This window comes from Phyllobates terribilis, unplaced genomic scaffold, assembly GCF_046119375.1.
Source record: "Phyllobates terribilis strain yellow unplaced genomic scaffold, ASM4611937v1 Scaffold_1__5_contigs__length_1240528914, whole genome shotgun sequence".
Taxonomy (NCBI): domain Eukaryota; kingdom Metazoa; phylum Chordata; class Amphibia; order Anura; family Dendrobatidae; genus Phyllobates; species Phyllobates terribilis.
Genome location: NW_027362761.1, coordinates 438589703 through 438616818, shown reverse-complemented (window position 1 = coordinate 438616818; position 27116 = coordinate 438589703). Strand labels below are relative to the sequence as shown.

The 27116-nt window shown below is 44.1% G+C and overlaps 1 protein-coding gene across 19 annotated transcripts in view; it reads left to right on the top strand.

Moving 5' to 3' along the window:
• Positions 1–27116, top strand: part of PPIP5K2 (diphosphoinositol pentakisphosphate kinase 2) — a 203389-nt gene that overhangs the window by 137505 nt on the left and 38768 nt on the right. For 11 of the 19 annotated variants that reach the window (XM_073677700.1, XM_073677710.1, XM_073677756.1 and 8 more), the window contains 10 exons: positions 6365–6450; positions 6537–6662; positions 8672–8731; positions 8924–9045; positions 11007–11189; positions 11815–11956; positions 12231–12454; positions 16064–16191; positions 24523–24637; positions 26059–26166. In XM_073677700.1, the coding sequence (XP_073533801.1) occupies positions 6365–6450; positions 6537–6662; positions 8672–8731; positions 8924–9045; positions 11007–11189; positions 11815–11956; positions 12231–12454; positions 16064–16191; positions 24523–24637; positions 26059–26166 (1294 nt within the window). The remainder of the gene's footprint in view (positions 1–6364; positions 6451–6536; positions 6663–8671; positions 8732–8923; positions 9046–11006; positions 11190–11814; positions 11957–12230; positions 12455–16063; positions 16192–24522; positions 24638–26058; positions 26167–27116) is intronic. The other 8 variants (XM_073677781.1, XM_073677774.1, XM_073677748.1 and 5 more) reach the window with 1 other exon arrangement.

Below are 27116 nucleotides of genomic sequence, written 5' to 3'. Positions count from 1 at the left end.
TGTAACCTCTGGATTTCCGCAATACTTAATCTTGTCAGTTATGTGACACTTCGTTCCCCCAGGGATAACATCCTAGAGCAGTGATGGCGAACCTTTTACCAGACCGAATGCCCAAACTGCAACCCAAAACCCACTTATTTATCGCCAAGTGCCAACACAGCAAATTAACCTGAATACTGAGGTTTTAGTTTAGGAAAAACTACTCATACAGAGAAGATGAGGGCAACATAGAGCAGCCACAGAAAGGTGCAAGGGTATGAGACTGCAGAAATAAAGAATGTGCTCACCCCCATCTTGGTATATGCCCCAATCCATGTATACATGCTGCCTCCCTCCACCAATCCATGTATATATGCTGCCTCCCCCCATCCATGTATGTATGCTGCCCCCCCAATCCATGTATATATGCTGCCTCCCCCCCATCCATGTATATATGCTGCCCCCCCAATCCATGTATATATGCTGCCTCCCCCCCCCCTTCAATCCATGTATATATGCTGCCTCCACCCCCCCAACCCATGTATATATGCTGCCCCCCCCAACCCATGTATATATGCTGCCCCCCAATCCATGTATATATGCTGCCCCCCCATCCATGTATATATGCTGCCTCTCTCTCCCCCCCCAATCCATGTATATATGCTGCCTCCCCCCCCAATCCATGTATATATGCTGCCTCCCCCCCAATCCATGTATATATGCTGCCTCCCCCCCCAATCCATATATATATGCTGCCTCTCTCTTCCCCCCCCCAATCCATGTATATATGCTGCCTTCCGCCCCCCCCTCCCCAATCCATGTATATATGCCGCCCCCCCCCCACCCCCAATCCATGTACACTGCTCAAAAAAATAAAGGGAACACTCAAATAACACATCCTAGATCTGAATGAATGAAATATTCTCATTGAATACTTTGTTCTCCATCCACCACAGACTGTCCAGGAGTTGGTGGATGCTTTAGTCGAGGTCTGGGAGGAGATCCCACAGGAGACCATCCGCAACCTCATCAGGATCATGCCCAGGCGTTGTAGGGAGGTCATACAGACATGTGGAGGCCACACACAATAATGAGCCTCATTTTGACTTGTTTTAAGGACATTACATCAAAGTTGGATCAGCCTGTAGTGTGTTTTTCCACTTTAATTTTGGGGGTGACTCCAAATCCAGGCCTCAATTGGTTAATAAATTTGATTTCCATTGATGATTTTTGTGTGATTTTGTTGTCAGCACATTCAACTGTGTACAGAACAAAGTATTCAATGAGCATATTTCATTCATTCAGATCTAGGATGTGTTATTTGAGTGTTCCCTTTATTTTTTTTGAGCAGTGTATATATGCTGGCTCCGCTGTTCATCGCATACAAAAAAAGCAAAAAAAAAAAAAAATAATAAACTCCTACTCCTACTCACCTTCCTTTCTCTCCCGCTCCCGCGCTGCGTCCTCTCCTGTGGCCGGCAGGTGACTTCAGCGTCCTAGCGACCGGGGTGCATGATGTCACTGCCATGCGCCCAGTTGTGTGTACGCTGACGCCGGCTGCTGGCAGCATGTATTGCGGCAGGCGCATGGGCCTGGCATGTTCGTGCGCTACAATACACTTCAGCTAGATGTGTGTCAGAGAACGCACATCTAGCTGAAGTAGGAGCTGGCGTTGGCGAGCTCGGAGTCCTCACCCGCCGGGCCAGGTCCAGGAGCGCTAGTGCTGTGGCGATGGCGCGCGTGCCCTTACGGAGGGCTCTGCGTGCCATGGGTTTGCCAGCACTGTCCTAGAGGGTCCCCCGATGCAGGACCTTGCATTTTCACATTATTTAAGAAAAGTGTATGTCCAATAGGAGTTGTTCATTGAACATCCTCTGTAAAAGGCCATGAGATAAGATGGCCAATGACAGACGGCAGGCAGTGCTGCTACTTTCTAGTCGATCTAGTGGTTATTCTACATATGACAGAATCAGAACACAACGTGCCAGTTGCAAAAGATCCAAATCTGTCAGATCTTTAATGGCAGATCACAAATGGCAAGCAATATTTCCAGTATAGCTTTCAATGCAAGTTGCAAGTGACTGTCTGTCTTTCAGGGTTGTCTGCTTGATTGTTGTTTTGTTTTTTTTTGTTTTTTTTTTTAACAGCATGCACAAATCACAGACACCCAATTTTTATTTATTATTTTTGTACATATTGGAAAACCATAATACATCTTTAAGCTATACAGTGGGTGAAATAAGTGTTGAACACATCACCAATTCTCTAAGTCAATATATTTCTAAAGGTTCTCTTGAATTCTCACCAGATGTCAATAACAACACATCCGATCCACACAGGCAAAGAAATCAAACCATAGATGTCCATAGATTAGGTTATGTGTAGTAATGAGAAATGACACAGGGAAAAAGTATTAAACAGCATTACTAAAATGTATTTAACACTTCGTACACAACCTTTGTTGGTGATGACAGCTTCAAGATGCCTCCTGTATGGATAAACTAGTCGCATGCATTGCTCAGGTATGATTTTGGCCCATTCTTCCACACAAACACTCTTTAAATCCTGAAGGTTCCGTGTGTGCCTTCTATGAACTTTTGTTGGGTGAAGAGAATGGGGCATCAGACTGCGCTGCTCGCCTGTCAGAATTATGTACCAGAGGAATCCAAGTCGATGTAATGATGAAATAGACTTTATTTATCTATGATAGACTGTCCTGAGGAAGTGGTGTGATCACCACTAAACACGTAGAAATAGTTTTTATTTTATAATTACATTGACTTGGATTCCTCTGGTACATAATTCTGACAGGCGAGCAGTGCAGTCTGATGCCCCATTCTCTTCACCCAACAAAGGATCATTGCTTCGGGGTTTGCAGCTGCCGCCAATACTAAGTACAGTTGTTGTGTCTTACACAATCCTAATAAGTGAGTGAATTTGAATTATCTCTCACGAATATTCCTTTTATCTCGTATAAGACCCTATGTGCGCTATATTCCTTCTAGTTAACTTCTATGAACTCTGAGCTTTAGTTCCTTCCATAAATTTTCTATTGGATTCAGGTCAGATGATTGGCTGGGCCATTCTAGTAACTTTATTTTCTTTCTCTGAAACCAATTGAGAGTTTCCTTGGCTGTCTGTTTGGCATCATTGTCTTGGTGAAATGTCCACTCTTGTTTCATCTTCATCATCCTGGTAGCAGCAGATTTTTATCAATAATGTCTTGGTACATTTATCCATTCATTCTTACTTCAATTACATGAAAATAGCCAGTGCCGTATACTGAAAAACAGCCCCACACCATGATGTTCCCACCTCCAAACTTCACTGTTGTTATGGTGTTTTAACAAGGTGTGTATTATGGCTTCCAAAGAGTTCAATTTTTGTCTCACCTGACCAGACTATATTCTCCCAGTATTTCACAGGCTTGTATAAATGTTGTTGAGCAAACTTTAAATGCGCTTGAACATGCATTTTGTTCAGGAATGGAGTCGTGCATGCAAGCCATGGAGGTTGAGTGCATTGCTTTGTTTTCTTTGAAACCATTGTATCTGCTGATTCCAGGTCCTTTTGTAGCTCTCCACAGGTGGCCCTTGGACCACGCTTCTGATAATTATTTTCTCTCCTCTGTCTGAAATCTTGCGGGGAGCACCTGGTCACGGCTGGTTTATAGTGAAATGATGTTTTTCCACTTCTGGATTATGGCCCCAACAGTGCTCATTGGAACCTTCAGTACTTTAGAAATTCTTCTGTAACCAATACGATCAGTATGTTTTGCAACAATAAGGTTGTGAAGGTATTGAGGCAGCTCACTAGTTTTTACCCATCATGAGATGTTTCTTGTGTGCCACCTTGGTAGTAAGACCCCTTTTTATAGACCTTCAGTTTAACCAGCTGATATTATTTTTTGCGAAGTGGCAGGATTGTTTTTAATTATTGATAGATTTCAGCTGGTGTCATGACTTTCCATGGCTTTTTGCACCTCTTGCTTCATGTGTTCAATACTTTTTCCCTGTGTCATTTCTCATTATTACAAATAACTTAATTTATAGATCTCTGTGGTGTGATTTCTTTGCCTGTGTGGATTGGATGGGTTGTTACCGACATCTGGTGAGAATTTCATGTTAATAGCAACTTTAAAAATATATTTACTTAGAAAACTGGTGACTTGTTTAATACTTACCGTATTTTGCGGACTATAAGACGCACGGAACCATAAGACGCACTCCAAACTTTGACGATGTAAATAGGAAACATTTTTTTTTTAACCCCTTAATTACCGGGGACGTATTAGTATGCATATTTGCGTACTGCCCGTTCAGTGAGGGCTGCTGCGCTGAGCCCTCACTGAACGGAGCACATGTCAGCTGATTCTTACAGCTGACATGTGCCCGCAACAGCCGCGGGTGGAATCGCGATCCACCCGCGGCTGTTAACATGTTAAATGCCGCTGTCAATCTCTGACAGCAGCATTTAACGCGCGCTTCCGGGTAGCGCGTCATAAGCCCCGCCCACCGGCGACCCCGTCACGTGATCGCGGGTCGCCGATGGGTGGGCATGACAACCCAGGGTCTGCAGCAGACGCCTGTGGTTGTCATGATCTTGTCGCTATGAGCGCCACCTAGTGGTCGGCGCTCATAGCACAGGACCATTTCTGCTGCATGCATGGGACCTGCTCGTCCCCTGTATGTAGCAGAGGCGATCGGACAGTTGCTGCTTCTAGTCTCCCATGGAGACTATAGAAGCAAGCAAAAAGTAAAAAAAAAATTTTTTTATAAAAATATAAAAAAAATATATATATATAAAAGTTTAAATCACCCCCCTTTTGCCCCATTCAAAATAAAATAAAAAATAAACCCCACATATTTGGTATCGCCGCGTTCAGAATCGCCCGATCTATCAATATAAAAAAAGAATTAATCCGATCGGTAAACGGCGTAACGAGAAAAAAATTCTAAACGCCAGAATTACGTTTTTTGGTCGCCTCAAAATTGCAATAAAATGCAATAACGGGCGATCAAAACATCAGATCTACCCCAAATGTTATCAATAAAAATGTCAGCCCGGTGCGCAAAAAATAAGCCATCAACCAGCCCCAGATCACGAAAAATGGAGACGCTACGGGTCTTAGAAAATGGCGCTATTTTTTTATTTTTTTTTTTACCAAATTTTGGATTTTTTTTTCACCACTTAAATATAAAAGAACCTATACATGTTTGGTGTCTATGGACTCGTAATGACCTGTAGAATAAGAAGGGCAGGTCAGTTTTAGCATTCAGTGAACGTGGTAAAAAAAATAAATAAAAAACAACTGTGGTATTGCACTTTTTTTGCAATTTTACCGCACTTGGAATTTTTTTCCCGTACAGGATATGGTAAAACTAGCAATGGCGTTGAAAAGTACAACTCGTCCCGCAAAAAATAAGCCCTCACACGGCCATATTGACCAAAAAATAAAAACGCTATGGCTCTGGGAACAAGGGGAGCAAAAACGAAAATGCAAAAACGGAAAATGCTCCGGGGCTTAAGGGGTTAAATAAAATGGGGTTCTGTCTTGCGTAGGGTCCAAATTTACTGACTGTAGCTTACCGGTGAGGGTGGAGCAGGGTCACTCTTGCAGGAAGCTGGCGATGGCAGGAGAGGGGCGATGCGGCGGACCACGGGCAGGGAAGAGGGGGGATGTCCGGCGGTGCGAGGCTGCGGGTCCTTGGCTTCAAGAAAATGTCCTAGGCAGCAGCGGAGTCAATTGATTTCCCGGTGGTGGACTTAAGGAAAATGGTCGATGGAGTCGGCGCATGAGCAGATTGAGATCTCAAACCCTTCAGTCACTTTGTGACCGTGGGCTTCCTATTCATGACAGTGCAGTGTGTACACTGTGACGAGTGAGTGGTCATATGACGACATGTATGCCGTCACGTGTTGTATAAGCGAGTTCAGTAACTGCTATTGAGAGAAGCGGATGAAACTAGGTGCCACGTGACTACATACATGCAAATCACATAAATACGGCCATGTGACTGGTGGCGTGCATCGGCAATACTGGGGAATCCTGACAGTGACTGCAGACTTTGCTCTCAAACCTCAAATCCTTTCTAATGGATTCCGAATACAGTGAGCATGAAGTGGTCATTATAGAGATACTTGAGCCACGACTGGACTTAAATTGGATTTTTTTTATAAAAAGATTAGCACGTTAGTTTGCTTTGCACTCTTTTGCAGCATATATCAGTAACAAAAGAGCAAAAGCAGTTTGTTGATCAATGGCTTCTATGTCTGAATATGAATTGTAAGCCTGAGGTCCGCTCACCCAAAGTGTCATAATCGGGGAGAATTACTTCTTACAAGTTTTCTTTTATATGGAGTAATTTTTTTCCTTATTCACCAGGTATGGCCACTTTTCTGGAATAAATCGTAAGGTTCAACTAACATATCTGCCACATGGCTGCCCTAAGACGTCCAGTGAAGAGGAAGGTATGTTTTAGTTGAGTAATAATGGAGTAATATCATACTTGTAACATTGTGTAACCTATTTTTTTCATTATGGCTATATTCTTCAGACTGTCGAAGAGATGAACCATCTTTGCTTTTAGTCCTAAAGTGGGGTGGGGAACTGACCCCTGCAGGCCGAATTCAAGCGGAGGAGCTTGGCAGGGCATTTCGGTGCATGTATCCTGGAGGACAAGGTAATTGTACACATTACCCTCGTATACTGATAAGAGATGTTCTCATCTGTAAAGTTAAAAATGCTTAGAGGCAATAGATGCATTAGTGTGAACTGTGCTTTGTGCAACCGACCAAACAATCTGCCATTCCTTAAAGGGAATCTGTCAGCAGATTTTTGCTATGTATTCTGTAGACAGCAAGAAAAAGAGGCTGAGACACAGAATTCAGGGATGTCACTTGTCAAAGTGCTTGCTGTAGTTCACGAACTGTGAAGGATATATCACTAAGAGATTAACATTGATGGACTACATCAGCCTGGAAATTACCCCTCTCCCTGTAAAAAGCAGGGACATTGTATAAACAGAGCCTGGTGTGGGTGGGATTAGCTGTGGTGTGGGCGGGGTTAGCTTTCTCAGCTCTGCTTCCTACTAAATCTAAAAGCTCTGATTGTGTCAGAATGGCTGCACCCAGTAATCTAAGTGATTCAAAGTTGAGATTCAGTTTCTCTTTGTCTACATCATGCTGTTCTCAGATGAGGTAGAAAAAATCTGGCGGCAATCCCTTTTAAGTGTTCTGCTTCAAGCACAGCTGTATGATGAAGGATGATGACCTGCTAACACCCTCAAAAATAAAGGGATCATACATATTCTTTGTAATGGATATTCTGTGACCATTAGTTTTGGGCCATGTAAGTGGATAATTTGTACGATAGAATGGAAGTAACTGAAGAGAAGCAGACGAGTTTAGGGTGTCTGGACTTGCATATCTTATTTGTGTACACGGGTTTAAAATCACATAACCCTTGTTTAACCAACCAGATCCCAACTTTCCATATGCTAAAATATGATCTCAATCCACAGTAGTCCACCTATTTAAATACCCTTTTTTGAGGAAATTGCTAAAGTAGGAATACTGCAGTCAGTGACTTTTTAATTTTAACTACAACTACAACTTTTACCTAAAGTTTCCTTCAGTGTTGCTGCTCCTTAAAGGGGTTGTTCGGTCTAAACCGATAAGTCTGTGGTCACTCTGTGTGACTGCAGACTTGTATATCCCCCCAGCGCACGTATTCGCTGGTTTCTGAGCCGGGACCGGAGGGTATGTATGAGTTAGACATAACCCTAGCAAGTGGGTGTGGCCTCACTCCATACACTTGTATTGAGCCGAGGCCATGCTCCATCTAGTGACGTGGGCATGGCCGACTAGAGGGTGCGGCCTCACTCCATACAAGTGTATGGAGAGCGAGGCCATGCCTACTGCAAGGGGGTGTGTATAACTCATACATACCCTCCCGGTTCTGAAACCAGTGAATCCCCGCAGCGCAGTGTGTGCGCTGGGGGGGAATTCAGAAGTCTGTAGTTATACAGAGTGTCTGTGGACCTATTGGTTTGGACTAGACAGCGCCTTTAAAGAGGACCTGTCATTTACTTTAAAAAATAATTGAATAACTTGTAAAAATCCTCGAGCTCTTTTGATTCTGCCACCTTTTTTTCCGTTTATTGCTGTGTTGCTTCATTGCAGAGTTATTCACATTTTTGTCTTTTAGAGCACAGTATGTGAAATCTTTGCTTGTAATGCATCTGGGTGTTCAGAATCTTCTTTGGGGGCGTGCGCTTTTACCCATCCCTCCCAAATGCTCCCAATCACACCACGGCAGTGTCTAAGACTACTAGACCTGCTGCCGAGCTGTGCTTGACAGCGTGTGGGAGGAAGGGGTGAAGACGCACGATCCTAGAGGAGATTGAGGAAACGCCTAGTTGTACAACAAGCTGAGATTTCACATATTACACACCAAACGCAATAATTATGAATATCTCCACAATGGAACAACTCACGGCAAAGCAGAAAAAAAGTTTCAGAATCGGGATCACAGTGATTTTTTCAAGGTATTGAACTCACTTTTTTTTTTTTTAAGTGACAAGGTCAAGTCTTTCCTGCCGATCTCTTCCTGATCCCTTTGCTTTTGGTTACCTAAGAACAAAAAGGAAGGGGTTTGGTTGGGCTTATTGTTTCTTGTCTCCCATTGCAGACAGATTAGAGGGGGGAAGCCCCTGCTGCAGCCAGTTGCCTTACAGCCAGACACAGGATGGTGAGAAGGAGGGAGAATTCCTTACATCCTATGACACACGGTAGAATTCTATATGTATCTCTCATAGTTTTGTTTCTATAGCGATAACCGGATCAGAATAGAGAAGGTTATTAAGGGAGGAACTGATGGGATTTTTTTTTCTATCATAATTGTTCTTTTACGATGAATATAATGACTTATGCTGTTTCCTAGGAGACTATGCTGGATTTCCTGGCTGTGGCCTTTTGCGGTTACACAGTACTTATCGTCATGATCTAAAAATCTATGCATCTGATGAAGGAAGAGTCCAGATGACGGCTGCAGCATTTGCAAAAGTATGTTGTTTTGGGTTTTTTTTTCATTTTTTTTTTTACTTTATTCACAACCAGTAAAATTATTTTATGGCCTTAATTGGCCATTACATATCATTGTTTTAAGCATCACTCCAGCAATGCTTTTTTATTGTCATTCCATTAGCCATCAACAATGTGTGTGCATTAAAGGGAACCTGTGATGTGATTCGTGTTGCCTAAACCAGGGGCAGCATGAATCAGAGCCTGGTTCCATTATTGCAGTCAGACACGTTTTTCTGTAAAACGATCTGGCGTTTCAGAGAAAACGTAGTTTGCATATCTACAAGATGAGATTAGTCCAGTGCGGCCTTGGCCGGCTTTTCCCTGCACTGCTCCAGATGACTTACAGGTCTGTCCCTACAAACATGACAGAGACCTGTCAATCAATTAGCGCGATGCAGGGAATAGCCGGCTTGATCTTCCAACTACACATTCTCTGAAATGGCGGAGCATTTCAGAGAATAACATACCTAGTTGCCATCGTGCAGCCAGGCTCTGATTCTTGCTGCCGGTGGTTTGCGCAGCATGAATCGTGTGACTGGTTCCCTTTCATATACTTACCATCATGGTCTTTTGCCGTTTCCAGCTCTGCTTTGGTCCTTACTGGCTTGCCAGCTCACACAGCCGACCACTAGTTCATCCCTTAATGCTAGTTTGAGAGTGTCATTCTGAGTCACGTAGACTTATATTAAGAAAGTGACTTACACACAGAAGATGTGTGAGCCGGCTAGTCTCAAGTGCAGTAGTTCCATGAGATAGAAGACTACCAGGACAGAAAGGAAGACCGTAATGGGTACATATTCTAATACACACACTGTTATTAGATACTATTTAATATAATATTAGGTTTGTATGCCCAGAGGGGATAATAAAACCTATAGAAATAACATGCAACCCAAAAGTAGCTAAAACCATTTCATAAATGTATTAATACATCAAATCAAGACTTGACATGATATAAAGTCCAAGGATAAACACTGCACAAGAGTGTTATACATAAAAACACGTGTGGTTGGGGTAAAGCAAATCATAAACTGCAACATTTCATAAAGTGATGTAAAGAAATACTCAAATATATTACACAACTGACTAGTGTTAGGGTCAAAAGTGACTAGTGCCAAAGAGTATGCAAGCTGAATAACAGATCAGCAAGATGATCCACCTGATGTTTAAATATATATACAATGAGGTAGTGTTGAATAAAGTGACATGTGGTCCTCAAGTAATAATAAATAAAAAGGAGGCAAATAATAGTGAAAAAGTCCAAGGGATATATATGAGGATAGCCAAAATAACCCCCAATGAAATGTCCAAACCAAGAGACCCATGAAGGTCAATGAAACATAAGGAGATACTAGTAAAGGATTACAATGAAAATTAACAGAGCATATTAAGTAAATACAGATCTCACAGCATGAAGGACCCGACGCGCGTTTCGCTGGTGGCTTTGACGAGGGAATGGAGAAAGGTGTGTATCATGGGTATTTAAACCTGAACGGACCAATCAAATGAGCCCAATTGATATTGGCAGCAGCGTGACAAACCCATGCATGGGATAGCGACACTCCTCAGAGCTCACTATCTAGGGGGGAGGCAGTGACAGTCTGCGCTCCATAGTGGAATGCACGCTTCCCTCCCAGATAGCTGCTTTAATGCTGAGCTGGCTGTCAGTCAGTGAAGGGGGCTCAGTTACAGCTGCCACTCTCTATATACACTGAGCAGTGACTGAAACCATGCTGGCGCCGGCCCTGTGACTGAAAGAGCGATGCTGCAGGGGGCTCTAAGTACGGGCGCCACATAATGTCACAATGCTATTAACCCCATATCTGCAGGTTAATAGTGTTATTTTACGTGACAAATTCCCTTTTAAACCCAATATTTATGATTGTAATTTCTATTCTAATATATGTGTTTTTGTGTAATGTGTATGGTTTTATTTCTAGGGTTTGTTGGCACTGGAAGGAGAACTGACCCCAATACTGGTTCAGATGGTGAAGAGTGCAAATATGAATGGCTTGTTGGACAGTGACAGCGACTCATTAAGTAGCTGTCAGCATCGAGTGAAAGCAAGACTGCATGAGATTCTTCAGAGGGATCGTGATTTTAGTGTTGAGGACTATGAGAAGGTAACATCAAAATGGGAGGCTTCGTTCACAGACATATTACCACTTTGTGAAAGTTGTGTATTTAGGGCAAATGTCAGGACATGAACGGTCCTGGAAAAGCAGGAAAATGTTTCCTAAATAGTTCTACCTGCTTTGCCATGACATGATCTGGGTGAACTACATGATTATTGGTAAAACTTAAAGGGATTGACCGGGTTCAAAAGAAATGTTTGCTGTTGCTCTATGTGACTGCAGACTGTCATATGATCCAATGCACACACTGTCACGATTCCCCTGTGTTCTCCCATAGTTGTGGTCATGTGCCGAATGGATTCGCTCTGCTTCTCTCTAGAATAGACGTGAGAGAAGCGAGATGGGACTAGTCATCGTATTTTACACGATATGTACAATTGCATACATACAGTTGCATCACCACCCACCGGCATGGGAACCCAGGGAATCGTGACAATGTGCACATCACACACACTCACAATTTGGCAGTCTGTAGACTTTTTCATTTTAGGGTGGACAACCCCTTTAATAAACAGTGTCCTTTTGTTCCTATACTCTGTTACATGTTGTCAACAGTCTTATTATAGCCGTGAAAATAAGTGAGTTAACTTTTATCTTAATTTTTTCCACTCAGCTAACTCCAACTGGGAGTATCTCACAGGTTAAATCAATGCAGATTATAAAGAATCCAGTTAAGACTTGTGACAAAGTTTACTCCCTAATTCAAAGCCTGACGTCACAAATTCGGCAGAAAATGGAGGATCCAAAATACTCAGGTATGGAAGTTTCCAATCTGTCTCTTTCAGAATGATGGGCTTCAAAAATCCCATATTTCTTTGCCTTGGGGTTTTGTGTTGAGAGTGGAAGCAGCTATTAAACACCCATCTGTTTGGTTGGATCACAATGCATCAGTCTTGTTATTAGCTCATGCACAAGCGTTCCTACACTTGTACTCACCGCCTTTTGACAAAAATATATTTGTGACATAAGGAGCACTTGAGCAATTTCTCCTTTTCAATGGAAGAACTCATTTGTCTATTGCTCGTTCAGATATTCAGCTGTATCACAGCGAGACCCTTGAATTGATGCTGCGCAGATGGTGCAAATTAGAAAAGGATTTCAAGACCAAAAATGGAAGATATGATATCAGCAAAATACCCGATATTTATGACTGCATAAAGTACGATGTGCAGCATAACTGCTCACTGAAACTGGAGAACACGATGGAACTGTACAGGGTTTCTAAGGCACTAGCTGATATAGTTATTCCTCAGGTGAGTTTCATTCAGCCACACATACAAATTTGTATGTAAATGACTTAACCCCTCACCAACTTGTCGCACAGGTACAGTGGGGAAAAAAAGTATTTAGTCAGCCACCAATTGTGCAAGTTCTCCCACTTAAAAAGATGAGAGAGGCCTGTAATTGACACCATAGGTAGACCTCAACTATGAGAGACAAAATGAGAAAACAAATCCTGAAAATCATTGTCTGATTTGGAAAGAAATTGTTTTCAAATTTTGGTGGAAAATAAGTATTTGGTCAATTGCAAAAGCTCATCTCAATACTTTGTTATATATCCATTGGCAATGACAGAGGTCAAACGTTTTCTGTAAGTCTTCACAAGGTTGACACACACTGTTGCTGGTATGTTGGCCCATTCCTCCATGCAGATCTCCTCTAGATCAGTGATGTTTTGGGGCTGTTGCTGAGCAACACAGACTTTCAACTCCCTCCAAAGGTTTTCTATAGGGTTTAGATCTGGAGACTGTCTAGGCCACTCCAGGACCTTGAAATGCTTCTTACAAAGCCACTCCTTCGTTGCCCTGGCGGTGTTGTTGGGATCATTGTCATGCTGAAAGACCCAGCCACGTTTCATGTTCAATGCCCTTGCTGATGGAAGGAGGTTTGCACTCAAAATCTCACGATACATGGCCCCATTCATTCTTTCATGTACACGGATCAGCCGTCCTGGTCCCTTGGCAGAGAATCAGCCACAAAGCATGATGTTGCCACCCCCATGCTTCACGGTAGGTATCATGTTCTTTGGATGCAACTCAGCATTCTTTCTCCTCCAAACACGCCGAGTAATGTTTCTACCAAACAGTTCTACTTTGGTTTCATCTGACCATATGACATTCTCCCAATACTCCTTCTAGATCATCCAAATGCTCTCTAGCAAGCTTCAGATGGGCCCAGACATGTAATGGCTTAAGCAGGAGGACACGTCTGGCACTGCAGGATCTGAGTCCCTGGCGGCGTAGTGTGTTGCTGATGGTAGCCTGTGTAATGTTAGCCCCAGCTCTCTGCAGGTCATTCACTAGGTTCCCCCGTGTGGTTATGGGATTTTTGCTCATCATTCTTGAGATCCTTTTGACTCCACGGGATGAGATCTTGTGTGGAGCCCCAGATCGAGGGAGATTATCAGTGGTCTTGTATGTCTTCCATTTTCTAATTATTGCTCCCACAGTTGATTTCTTCACACCAAGCTGCTTGCCTATTGCAGATTCAGTCTTCCCAGCCTGGTGCAGGGATACAATTTTGTTTCTGGTGTCCTTCGACAGCTCTTTGGTCTTCACCATAGTGGAGTTTGGAGTGTGACTGTTTGAGGTTGCGGACAGGTGTCTTTTATACTGATAACAAGTTCAAACAGGTGCCAGTACTACAGGTAATGAGTGGAGGACAGAGGAGCCTCTTTAAGAAGAAGTTACAGGTCTGTGTGAGACAGAAATCTTGCTTGTTTGTAATTGACCAAATACTTATTTTCCACCAAAATTCGAAAAAAAAATTCTTTTCAAATCAGACAATGTGAGTTTCAGGATTTGTTTTCTCATTTTGTCTCTCATAGTTGAGGTCTACCTATGATGTCAATAACAGGCCTCTCTCATCTTTTTAAGTGGGAGAACTTGCACAATTGGTGGCTGACTAAATACTTTTTTTCCCCTCTGTATGTCATATGCTGGCTCCATGACTTTGATGCGGGCTCGCATGCCAAGTACGCTTCTTTTACTGCATATGATGACTAATTTACTCGGCAGGCGCAGGTGGAGCGAAGCGAAGCCCACAGCTGTTGACTTGTTAAATCCCGCTGTCAATCTCTGACAGAGGCATTTAACGCTGGCCGGCAGGGGGTGCGTCATTCCTCCTGCCTATCGACGCCTGTGATGTGATCGCGGGGTGCCGATGGGTTGGCCGTCCAACTGCGACCAATAAAGTGTCATCTTAACCTTTGTCTGTCCAGTAAAAATCAAGACTGTGCTTCTTATACTGTGCCCACCATGAAAAAATGATATCTTATGTATGACGTAAGACACTGGCTATACAATGCATGTGCAGGCCATCTACTGTAAGTCTGGTAATATATTTATATATATCTATAACACACAGCCTAAATTTACTCTTATTGAAAATAGCCCTGATTATCCAGTCACAAGTCGCCAAAGTTTCTTGTCTCCTTAAGGCTTCTCAAACCTAACTTAAAGTAAAAAGCATTTAAAGAGACTTCTTGGAGAAGTAAAACCTGTCTATTTTGTTCCAGAATACACGTGCCCATGGATCTTCTGGAATTGCAGCTCTGCTCTGTTGATGTGAATAGGCCTGAGCCACAATACCACACAATCTGTGGAAGAAAGCAGCGATGTTGTTTAATTAAAGAAATGTCAGCTATATAATTTCTAAAGCAGTCAGGCACCCTTTAGAAGTCTCGGACAGGACCATTACCCCATATGTTCATTTCATACAAAAAATATGGTTACTGTTCTTTTTTTGGATGAAATGCAGGTGGTAGTAGCGACGGCTCTGACCACTAAAAACTACCTTTAGGGTATGTGCACACGATGCAGAAATGCTCAGGATTTTTTCCTGAGCGTTTCTGCATCTCTCTGGCAGGAAAAAACGCATGCGGATTGTATATGCGGTTTCCTGCCAGGGACATGCGGAAATGAAGCGGTCTTCACTTTCATTTCCGCATGCGGGTTGACAAGCGCTTCCCAAGCGATTTTAGCATCACTTGGAAAGTGCTTGTCAACTTCACACTATATAAATCCATGCAACCGGCATGGATTTATATAGTGTGTGAATGTCAAAAAATAAAAAATAAATATATACTTTACCCTCTGATGGCCCCCGGTGTCCTGCTTCGCTCGGTCCGGGCTGCCGGCAGTGAAGACTTTAGGACCTTCCGACGTCAGCGTCACGTGACCCGTCACATGACTCTGACGTCAGCGAAGGTCCTTCTTCATTCAACCGCGAAGTGCGGGGAATCAAGCCGGAGCGCTGCGCGGGCCGTCAGAAGGTGAGAATATATATATTTTTTATTTTATTCTTTTTTTTTTTTTTAATAGTACCTGGGTCTGGATGAGAGTCCTCTCCTCCACACCCGGGTACCATCCGCACATTAGACCGCATGAAAAGCGCATCAACATATACAGTGATGCGGATTCCATGCGGTCTAATGCAAGTCAATGGCGGCAAAAGAGCAGCGTTTCCGCAAAATTAATTGACATGCTGCGGATTTTTGACCGCAGCGTTTACGCTGCGGAAAAATCCGCATCATGGGCACAGCACATGCGGATTTCAATTGGGGAACATTGGTGCCCTTCTACCATGCGTTTTTCATGCGTTTCCGCGGCGTTTTGCGCAACTGCAAAAACGCCGCGGAAACGCATGAAAAACGCATCGTGTGAACTCAGCCTTAAAATTGCGAGTAAAGAGCTCAAAATATATCCAAAAGCTGAATATTATTTTTCTTTTCTACATTAAGCTTTTTATTTTTTTACATACCCTATAAATGGATGTACTAGTTTTAACATGAGAATTGATCTGCACCAATTCTTGTAAGTTCACATTATGATGCTATTTTTCCATCACTCATTGCAATGTAGGAATATGGAATATCCAAAGCCGAAAAGCTGGAGATTGCCAAAGGTTATTGCACCCCTCTGGTCCGGAAGATCCGCTCCGATCTGCAGAGAACTCAGGATGATGACACCGTAAATAAACTTCATCCATTGTAAGGAGCCATATGACTTATGTAATATGATTTAAAAAAAAAATAAAATTATATTTTCTTATTCAAAATTTTCAATTTAAGGGCAATTACAGACTAAAATATAATGAACCCTAACCCCTCCCCCCAGCACTGTATTATAAGTCATATCAAAGTGCAATAGAAGAACTACTGTTCACTAAAGGAGAAAATGTCTTAGTTGGTTACCATTAACTTGTTATAATAGAGATTTAATACAGATGAATAAGAGTATGTTGGAAAAAGTGTCACCAAGAAATGTAATGCATCTGGAAATGATATACTACATAAGTCTAGTAATCAAAGAAGACCCATACGGTATCTCTAACTCTTGATGCCAACCCTGATTCATCAATCCATGGGGCCCAGAGCTTTTCACATTTTGGTAAGAACATTCATTTTTAAATGTCCCTTTCTAAATTCAATAACCAGTTTATTTTATTTATAAACTCCGGGATTGTAGGGACCTGATCCATTATCCAATACTGAGCTTATTAATTTCCTGGCCGTGCACAACATACGGGACACAGCCATCTTACCATTTTCATCAGTAGTCAAGTCCTCAATGTACCGCAGTATGCATACAAAAGGAGTAGGGGCTATGTAAATTGAATAAACCCCATTTATAATTTCCAGAAAGGTTCTAGATTGTGACAGGACCACAACATTTGTAGGAAGTTTGCTGAGTTTATTTCACATCTAGTGCAAGTAGGATTTTGCCAGAGTCCTATGTCAGATAGGAATTGAGGCGTTCTGTATACTTGATTATACTTGATGTAATACATATAGCCGGGATAATCTGAGATTCACTCAGGGACAGTTGCGGGGTCCTTTCCAAAATTTCTTGCCATTGACCTTCTATAGGGAACATTACACTTTCCCATTTTATTTTGGAATGTGTTGGATACTTTGCCAACCCCAGATCTAATAAGGTACTGTGTAATACTGAGATCAGACCACCAGAGTTATGTGAAGAAGCGATTCTGTGTATTATCGTATTCTTGTCTATATGGCCCTCCAGGATAAGTCCCTCTGCCTGATATGTATGTCTCAGCTGAAGGTACTTATAACATTCGGGAGTAGGTATCCCAAACTCTGTTTGTAGTTGAGAAAATTCCTTAATCTGGTCACCTACCAAAACATGGCAGTCTGTGAAACCCCCTCGTATTCCATTTCCTAAACACTTCTAATTGATAAAGATAGGAAAGCCAAAGGGTTTCCCAAAGTGAGGTAAACTGAGTGATCCCTTGTAGACCCTGCAGTTCTCTGATTTACGTAACATCCCATAAAGGGAGGGGGAGCACTAAGGAGCAGCTCCAGTGTCACAGAATTACAGCTACTGTGAGGATGGAAAACAGCACTATTCATGTTATCCGAATAGTCTATGAAGGTATGAGTACCCCTTTAATGAGAACTGGACATGGAGGGGCCCCTGGCAGTAGTGGCCTGGTAGGTTCCCTTTGTGCTCTTTCCATAGCGTAAAATGGGGACAAGGATTCGGCGCCAAATGCTGAGCAGAGCCACTTTTCATGGTGCTCTGTGGGGTTGTTTCCTTCAGTTTTCTCAGGAATGCCCACTACCCTTATATTGTTTCTCCTGAGCATGTTCTCCAATTCCTCCTTTATGGACCATAAGACTGAGATTTGTTGATCATGTCTGCGTGAGTCCCTTTCTGTTTGGGGTATTTTATCCTCTAGGTCACTGATTCTCCCCTCCGTTGCTGTAGTACTTTCAGAAACTTTTTTGCAGACCTTGCTGCTTATAGGAAAACTCATCCTTCAGCAGAGCCATCTGGGTTTCAATTGAGAACATTGCAAAGCTTTCAATGTAGCCTCATTCTCCTGCCGTTTTGGGCTGTTGGCAAAAGGGGCATCTCCTGCTTGGGGCTGTACGGCAGGGAGAACCTCAGGATCGTGTTCATCAAGATTACAATTTCCCTTCTTGGCATTGCGGGCCGCCTATTGCCCCCATCAAGTGATAAATGTGCCTTTACAGGGAACCCCTTTGCCTGGAGTCCTAGCGAAGCTGGGTAACTTTGCCGCCTCAGGAGCTGCCACTGATTTTCCCGCCCCGGGACTTGCCGAAGGTGCGCCATCTTGGATTTCTCCACCCGCTGTCAGCCACTTCCCGGAGCTTTTTACCAGCGTCTCCTGCCATAATCGTGCTGCCAACAGGTGTCAGGGGATACAGGGAATATTCAGCGGCTCTTATAAGCAAGGTACAGGATCGCAGGGGCCCAGTGGAGTCCATGCTGGCCTTTGTTCCCAGAACTCTCCTGCTGCACGACCGCTCACACGCCCGGCCAAGCCTCGGCACCCAATTATATATACACTGCTCAAAAAAATACAGGGAACGCTCAAATAACACATCCTAGATCTGAATGAATGAAATATTCTCATTGAATACTTTGTTCTGTACAAGGTTGAATGTGCTGACAACAAAATCACACAAAAATCATCAATGAAAATAAAATTTATTAACCAATGGAGGCCTGGATTTGGAGTTACCTCCAAAATTAAAGTGGAAAAAGACACTACAGGCTGATCCAACTTTGATGTAATGTCCTTAAAACAAGTCAAAATGAGGCTCAGTATTGTGTGTGCCCTCCACATGGCTGTATGACCTCCCTACAACGCCTGGGCATGCTCTTGATGAGGTTGCGGATGATCCCCTGTGGGATCTCCTCCCAGACCTGGACTAAAGCATCCGCCAACTCCTGGACAGCCTGTGGTGCAATGTTGGTGGATGGAGGGAGACATGATGTCCCAGATGTGCTCAATCGGATTCAGGTCTGGGTAACGGGCGGGCCAGTCCATAGCTTCAATGCCTTCATCTTGCAGGAACTGCTGACACACTCCAGCCACATGAGGTCTGGCATTGTCCTGCATTAGGAGGAACCCAGGGCCAACCGCACCAGCATATGGTCTCAGGCTACCTCTGGCGAGCACATGGAGGGCTGTGCGGCCCTCCAAAGAAATGCCACCCCACACCATTACTGACCCACTGCCAAATCGGTCATGCTGAAGGATGTTGCAGGCAGCAGATCGCTCTCCACTTCGCCTCCAAAAAATCTCTAACTAATCTCCCTTTTCAAGGCTCCATACTGTTTGGGTCTAAGTTAGACCAAATAATTTTGGATGCCACAGGGGGCTAGAGCACCTCCCTTCCCCAGCCCAGGCCCAAACGTCCCTTTCCTAGGAGACGTTCCCTTCAGTTCCGGTCCTTTCGTCAGTTCACCCAACTGGGCTTCTCCTCTCAACAGGACCGTACCACAACGTAGAGGGCCAGACTTAAGCCATCCTTTAGGCCCACCCCCAACTGGCACGCAAAGGGTCGCTCCACCAAGCCCTCGGGATCCAGATCACGATCCAATAGATTTTCTACGGCATGATGGGTCACCCCACCTGGGACTTCTCCCAGGGTCGGCGGCCGTCTACTTCTGTTCCAAGATGCTTGGGTCTCGGCGATAGAAGACGCCTGGGTCAGGGAGATTGTGACCTCCGGCTACAAAATCTAATTCAACACCATGCCAGGAACACGATTTCTCAGATCCTGCCCCCCGCAACCACCATCTCTGCTTCCAAGCTTCCTTCAGGCCATTGCCTCCCTTCGGCGCTCGGGAGTCAAAGTACCCGTCCTCTTTCAGGAAAGGTTTTCCCTTTTTTACTCCAATTTTTTCGTTATTCCAAAAAAGGACGGCTCACTGCGTCCAATCCTGGACCTCAAACAGCTAAACCGACGAGTACGCATCTGTCACTTCAGAATGGGGTCCCTCAGGTCGGTAATCGCCTCGATGGAAGCCGAGGAATATCTATGTTCAGTGGATATTCAGGACGCGTATCTCCACATCCCTATCTGTGCATCACACCAGAAGTTCCTTTGTTTTGCCTTCCAGAACGCACATTACCAATTCACTTCCCTTCCCTTCAGGCTTGCCTCCGCCCCAAGGGTTTTCACGAAGGTAATGGCGACAGTCATGGCCATTCTAAGAGCCCGAGGGATTGTAGTTATCCCCTACCTCGACGACCTGTTGATCAAAGGCCCCTCGTTCAAGGACTGTCTCCACAGCCTCCAGATCACCTTAAACACGCTCTCTCGGTTAGGCTGGCTGATCAACACAGACAAATCCTCCTTCGTCCCATCTCAACGTGTGACCTTTCTGGGAATGTTGTTCGACACAACCCTTGCCCGGGTCCTTCTTCCAAGAGAAAAGATAAACTCTCTCTGTGTGGGGATCCACCTTCTCTCCAACCCAAGTCTACACTCTCTTCGGCTATGCATGAGTGTCCTGGGGAAGATGGTGGCTGCTATGGAAGCAGTACCGTTTGCCCAATTCCATACCCGGCTTCTTCAACTAGCCCTTCTGTCAGCATGGGACAAGAACCCATAGTCTCTGGATCGACGTATCACGTTACCTCTTCAAGTGAGAAGGTCCTTGACATGGTGGACTCTCCTCTCTTCCTTCAGACCCGGAAGATCATTCCTACTGCTTCACTGGCAGGTGGTCATGACCGATGCCAGCCTCATCGGTTGGGGGGGGCCGTCTTTCTTTCTTCACCACACTGTACAGGGCCGGTGGACTCCCCACGAGGTCTCCCTACCGATCAATATCTTGGAGATGAGGGCAATTTACCTGGCATTTCGTCACTGGCAGGATCTTCTAGCAGGGTTCCCAGTCCGGGTACAATCGGACAACACCACAGCTGTGGCTTACTTAAACCATCAAGGAGGAACGCGCAGCAAGTCCGTCTTAAGAAGTGGCAAGAGTTCTTGTTTGGGCTGAAAAGACGGTTCCGGCAATTTCAGCAGTCTACATTCCGGGGGTCGACAATTGGGCGGCTGACTTCCTCAGTCGACAGGGCCTTGCCTCAGGAGAATGGTCTCTCCATCCCGAGGTGTTTCAGCAGATTTGCTTACGGTGGGGCACGCCGGACGTCGACCTCATGGCGTCTTGGTTAAACCACAAAGTGCCATCCTTTTGTAGCCCGGTCCCGCGATCCTCTAGCGATCGCTCAAGACACGTTAGTAATACCATGGTCTCAGTTCCAGCTGCCCTATCTCTTTCCCCATCTACCATTGATCCCTGAGTCGTCAAGAAGATCAAGACAGAGGGAGTACCGGTAATCCTAATAGCACCAGACTGGCCCAGACGGGTCTGGTACGCGGAGCTAGTAAACCTGCTCGTCGACTCACCCTGGAGACTACCAGACCGTCCAGATTTCCTCTCTTAGGGTCCTATCCTTTATCAGAGTTCTTCTTCTCTGAATTTAATGGCATGGACGTTGAGCTGCAGTGTTGAGGAAGGCGGGTTTTGCTGACCATGTCATTCAGACCTTAATTAGCGCCAGAAAACCCGCAACCTCGCGCATATATCACAGAACCTGGAGAGCCTTCTTTCGTCACTGTGAGGGAGATCAGCCAGCTCCCATGTCTTTTTCGTTACCGGTCATCCTGGCCTTTCTTCAGTCTGGCCTAGAGGCGGGTCTCTCCTTGAGCACCCTCAAAGGTAAAGTGTCGGCCTTGTCCATCCTCTTCCAACGTAACTTGGCTGCCCGGCCTCAGGTCAAGACTTTTCTTATTGCCCCCCAGTGAATCCATGGGACCTTTAATATGGTCCTAACCGTCCTCCAACAGCCTCCGTTCAAACCCATTCAGGACATCTCAGCCTATCTTCTCTCCTGGAAGGTGGCTTTTCTGGTGGCTGTTACCTCGATTAGGAGGGTTGCGGAGCTCGCAGCCCTCTCATATCGGTCGCCCTTTCTGGTCTTTCATCAAGATAAAGTAGTGCTCAGGCCGGGCCCTTCCTTTTTGACGAAGGGAGTTTCCTCCTTCCACATCAATGAGGACATTGTTTTGCCTTCTTTCTGCCCGGCTCCGTGGCATCCATTGGAAAAATCTCTGCATAAACTGGATCTGGTCAGAGCTCTGCGCGTGTACCTTTCTAGACCGGCTTCCTTTCGGCGTTCGGACGCCCTATTTGTCATTCCTGAGGGGTGTCGCAAGGGTCTTCCTGCTTCCAAGTCAACCATTGCCCTTTGGATACGTTCAACCATTTTGGAGGCATATCGCGTCTCAGGCAAACCTCCCCCTCCGGTGGTAAGGGCTCACTCCACCCGGGCGGTGGGGGCCTCTTGGGCGGTTCGCCATCAGGCTTCGGCTTCACAAATCTGTAAGGCCGCAACCTGGTCTTCTCTACATACCTTTTCAAGGTTTTACAAGGTCCACACTTACTCCTCGGCTGATGCCAGTCTTGGACGGAAGGTTCTGCAGGCTGCAGTTGCCCGCAGTCTGACTTAGTTTGTGGCTATCTTGGTTCTCCCACCCTAGGGACTGCTTTAGGACGTCCCATGGTCCTGTGTCCCCCAATAAAGTGGGATTTTTGGTACTCACCGTAAAATCTTTCTTGGAGCCTTCATTGGGGAACACCGCACCCTCCCTGAGTTTAGGCATATGTTCTTCCAGTTGGCCCCGTTGGGCATCCAGTTTGTTTTTCTCTGAGGTGCTTTACTCACTAACTGATGAGGTTACTGCCTGTAGGTGGGTGTACACTACAGAGGAGGAGCTATTTTCTTTTTTTTGCCTAGTGTCAACCTCCTAGCGACAGCAGCATACACCATGGTCCTGTGTCCCCCAATGAAGGCTCCAAGAAAGATTTTATGGTGAGTACCAAAAATCCCTCTTTCATCTGTGAAGAGCACAGAGCGCCAGTGGTGACTTTGCCAATCCTGGTGTTCTGTGGCAAATGCAAAGCGTTCTTTACGGTGTTGGGCTGTGAGCACAAGCCCCATCTGTGGACGTCGGGCCCTCATACCACCCGCATGGTGTCGGTTTCTAACAGTTTGTGCAGACACATGCACATTTGTGGCCTGCTGGAGGTCATTTTGCAGGGCTCTGGCAGTGCTCCTCCTGTTCCTCCTTGCACAGAGGAGGAGGTAGCGGTCCTGCTGCTGAGTTGTTGCCCTCCTATGGCTCCCTCCACATCTCCTGGTATCTGCTCCATGCTCTGGACACTACGCTGACAGACACAGCTACCCTTCTTGCCACAGCTCGCACTGATGTGCCATCCTGAATGAACTGAGCAACTTCTGTGGGTTGTACTGTAGACACCGCCTCATGCTACTGTACCTCTAGGGGTGCGAGCAATGGCAAAATGAAAAAGTGACCAAAACAACAGCCAAAAAGGATGAGAACAGAGAAATGGTCTGTGGTCACCACCAGCAGAACCACTCCTTTATAAGGGGGTATCTTGCTAATTGCCGATCATTTTTACCAGTTGTCTGTTCCATTTGCACAACAGCAGGAGAAATTGATTCCCAATCAGTGTTTCTTCATAACTGGACGGGTAGATTTCACAGAAGTGTTGTTGACTTTGAGTTACATTGTGTTGTTTAAGTGTTCCCTTTATTTTTTTGAGCAGTGTAGTTCTAGCTTCATTTTGAAAAAGACTGCATGTAATTGTCCCCCAGAAATGTATCCTATATTAATAGTAGCTTCATGGAATAAGACTGAACCCCCCTCAGCTCAACCGTGTACAGAGATCGTATCCTCATACATGCAATGTATCAGAACTAATCTCCCCATAGTCCTCCTTTGCACACTGCATTTTAGACCACATGTTGTCAGATTATAGGGAATCTCATTCACCCTTTGCTCTTGAAAGCTGCTTGATTTCTCAAGTGGGCGGATTTTTTTTTAAACCCCCACATGTCCTCTGCATTACATTTCCATAAGGTTTGTTTTAGTTTTTTTCCCCTTCAGTTTTAGTGTGAAAAAATCGGCACTAAAAGGACAAATGACAATATGATGAATTCCTCTAAAATCAGTATCTGCCATCATAGTTGTGGCACTTGGTCACTTTCCCTAGCAGTGACATGGTACTGACATGTTTCAATGTCCAGATAATAAAGTGCAAAAAAAACTGTATTATGTGCACACGACGTCTTTCTCAGGCGGATTCTGCAAGGAAATGCCTGAAAAGGTGCCCCATGAAATGGACAGAATGCCCAGCAGCATTAAAAAGAGAATGCTGTGCACATGTTCTGTCTCATGGCACGTCCTGTAACTGCTTCAGGATTCAAAACCTGAAAGTGGATAAAAGACGTGCTCATGTTTCATCAACCTTTCCATTTTGACGTCACCTTTTTAGGCCACCCTTAAGCACAGTGGCCAAGTGAGGTGACATTATCATGGACGACACGTCTGCACTGAGCCAAATATCTTGAATGTGCTCTGTCCTGTTGCATAGGCTACTCACCCTAACACCCTGAATGTCTTTTGTGGGTCCGCACCTTTCATCACCCCCGTTTTTGTTGTTAGATATTCCCGAGGAGTGATGTCTCCAGAACGCCACGTGCGCACACGACTGTATTTTACCAGTGAAAGTCACGTGCACTCGCTGCTCTCCATCCTTCGTTTTGGCTCTCTCTGTGACGTAAGTAGCATTACTATCTGTGGGACTGATCTGCGGCCCACCCAAGGGGGCTTTGCTTGCAGAATATTCTCGATCATTGATAAATTGGAAATGTAAAACCGAATGCCTTACTTTGTCATTCATAAGTAAATCACATAGTAGTATTCATTATTGTTATATATAGTTTAACCCCTGCCATAAATGTACGGTGGGTATGTGCATTCTATGTATAGAGCTTGTCCACCCCCCTACAAAAAAAAAATTACATTGCCAATCTAAAAGACAAAAAAAAATGTAGTACCGTCGCATATGTAGTTGTTGAAGAGTAAAAAAAATATCAAAATGGCTATAATTCATACTGAATGAGGAGTCAGGTGGGGGAAGAAGTGTAAATGGTAGAATCCCTGTTTTTTGTGCTTGCTTAACAGAAAAAAAAACCTAGTTTACCCCCAAAAAATAATAAAAAAAAAATAGTTTAGAAAGCATTGTGTACCCCAAAATGGTACCAATAAAATCTTCCGCTCACTATGCAAAAAAAACCAATTGCCTGAAAAATACAGTTATGGCTCTAAAAATATAGCGACTGAAGCCACATTTTTCTTTTGCAGTTTTTTTTTTCTTTTAAGTTGTAAAACCAAAAAACTCTTTCTATTTGATATCACCATAATAGTACTGGACCATATAACAAATGAATGCTGTGAAAAGCTGCAGTTTTTTTTTTTTCCACGTGTTTCAGTACTTTATATGATAAACTGACTGGCCTCATTCAGAACTATAACTCATCCCACAAAAACAATCACTCAGATGCTTCTATGGAAAAGTAAAAAGTTATGACTCTTCATTGGGTAGGAGGAAAAAATTAAATAATTTTCACTAACAGCCTTTTTTTTTTTTTATCGGAATACCGGTATTGCGATTTTCTCACCTCTGATAGTTTGCACCAATGTTTCCTGTATTTATTATGCAGCATGAGCCATTGAAAGCAGCATTACACAGTGTATTTCTCATTAATGCTGTATGTAATTACCGCAGTAGAATACACAGCCACATGAGGCCCGTGGATCCTGTGGTGAGGAGATGCCATCTAGTGGTGAAAAGTGAAAATTACTTCTCAATGAAAAGAGTAGTACATTGTATATACATTACAGATCTATATGACTAGGAGATCTCTGGATTGTTATGTATAGGGTTAAAAGTGAACCTTGTTCAGTCATTTACCCCAAATGGTAGCTGTAGCCAGATGTTCATCATGTATTTGTATGGCTGTGTGAAGGGACGCAGGGAGTGGTAACCTCGGCCTGTGTGCCTGCTAGGCAAAGTCAATGATGGGCCATCAGGAAGTCTCTGTAGTTTTAATGTTTTCATATATGCAAGAATATTCCTATCTTAAAAGGAGCATTTGTTTGCAGAAGTTACTATCCTAATGTCATGCTGTGTTCTAGGAATCGAAGGATGAGCAGTGGAAAAGGGCGATGGACTACTTGAACTTTGTAAATGAACTGAACTACATGACGCAGATTGTGATTATGCTGTATGAAGACCCAAACAAGGTGACTCGAAATGTCTAGAATCCATTTTACTGCAGTCAATGTGGATAGATAAAATGTCAATGGCTAAGTTTCAATATTTAAAGCCAGTAAACCACAAGATCCGTAAAGGGGATAACCTCTTTTTCCCAGTTGCAGTTTGTTTTTAATAATAAAAAAAAAAAGCTTTACTCACCTTCCTCAGGTCCAATGTGAAGTCTTTGCTGCTGATCTCTCAGGGTCTGTTGTCTGCAGCACTGATGTCACATAGAAAGCACTGCAGCTAATAAACTAGACTCTGGGTTAGACCAAGGTAGGGTGAGTAGAGTCCTTTCTTTTTTTTTTTTTTTTTTTTTTTTTTAAAACATTCTGTTGCAGGGGGAATAGTGATCTTCCAAAACTAGGGAAGATTTTTAATAACAGATTTCACTGATGTCAAATTCCCGTGTGTGTGTGTGTGTGTGTGTGTGTTAGTTAAAAAAAATAAAAATAAAATAAAGCTGGCACATGATTTATTCACCATGCAGTTGACTGATGTGATGTAAAATTCAGAAAATGCAACAAGAGCTGATGATTTCTACTCAGCAAAAACTGCAGCACGGCCCTATAAAGTGACCTGTCATCAGGATTCCCAGTTCTAAGCAGCGGCCGCCTTATGTGTCACTTAATTAGGATCCTAACGATCCCTGCATTAATGATTTTTATACATCGGTCTTCCTATATGGTAATGAGAGCCAGGTGGCCCAATGGTACGGTACAGATTGACCCGGCACCTGATATCCCATCCTCTCTGCCTCAGATGAAGGAGTCATCCTGTCAATCATAGGCATAATCCCTGGGTTAACCGGCTTACAGCAGGAGCTGAGGTTGATCCCTAGCTGCCCATCGGACGCCTCGACTCTCATTACCATATAACATGAGAGATGTACAATGATCATTTATGTAGGGCTAGACAAAATGAAGGAGCAGCAGCC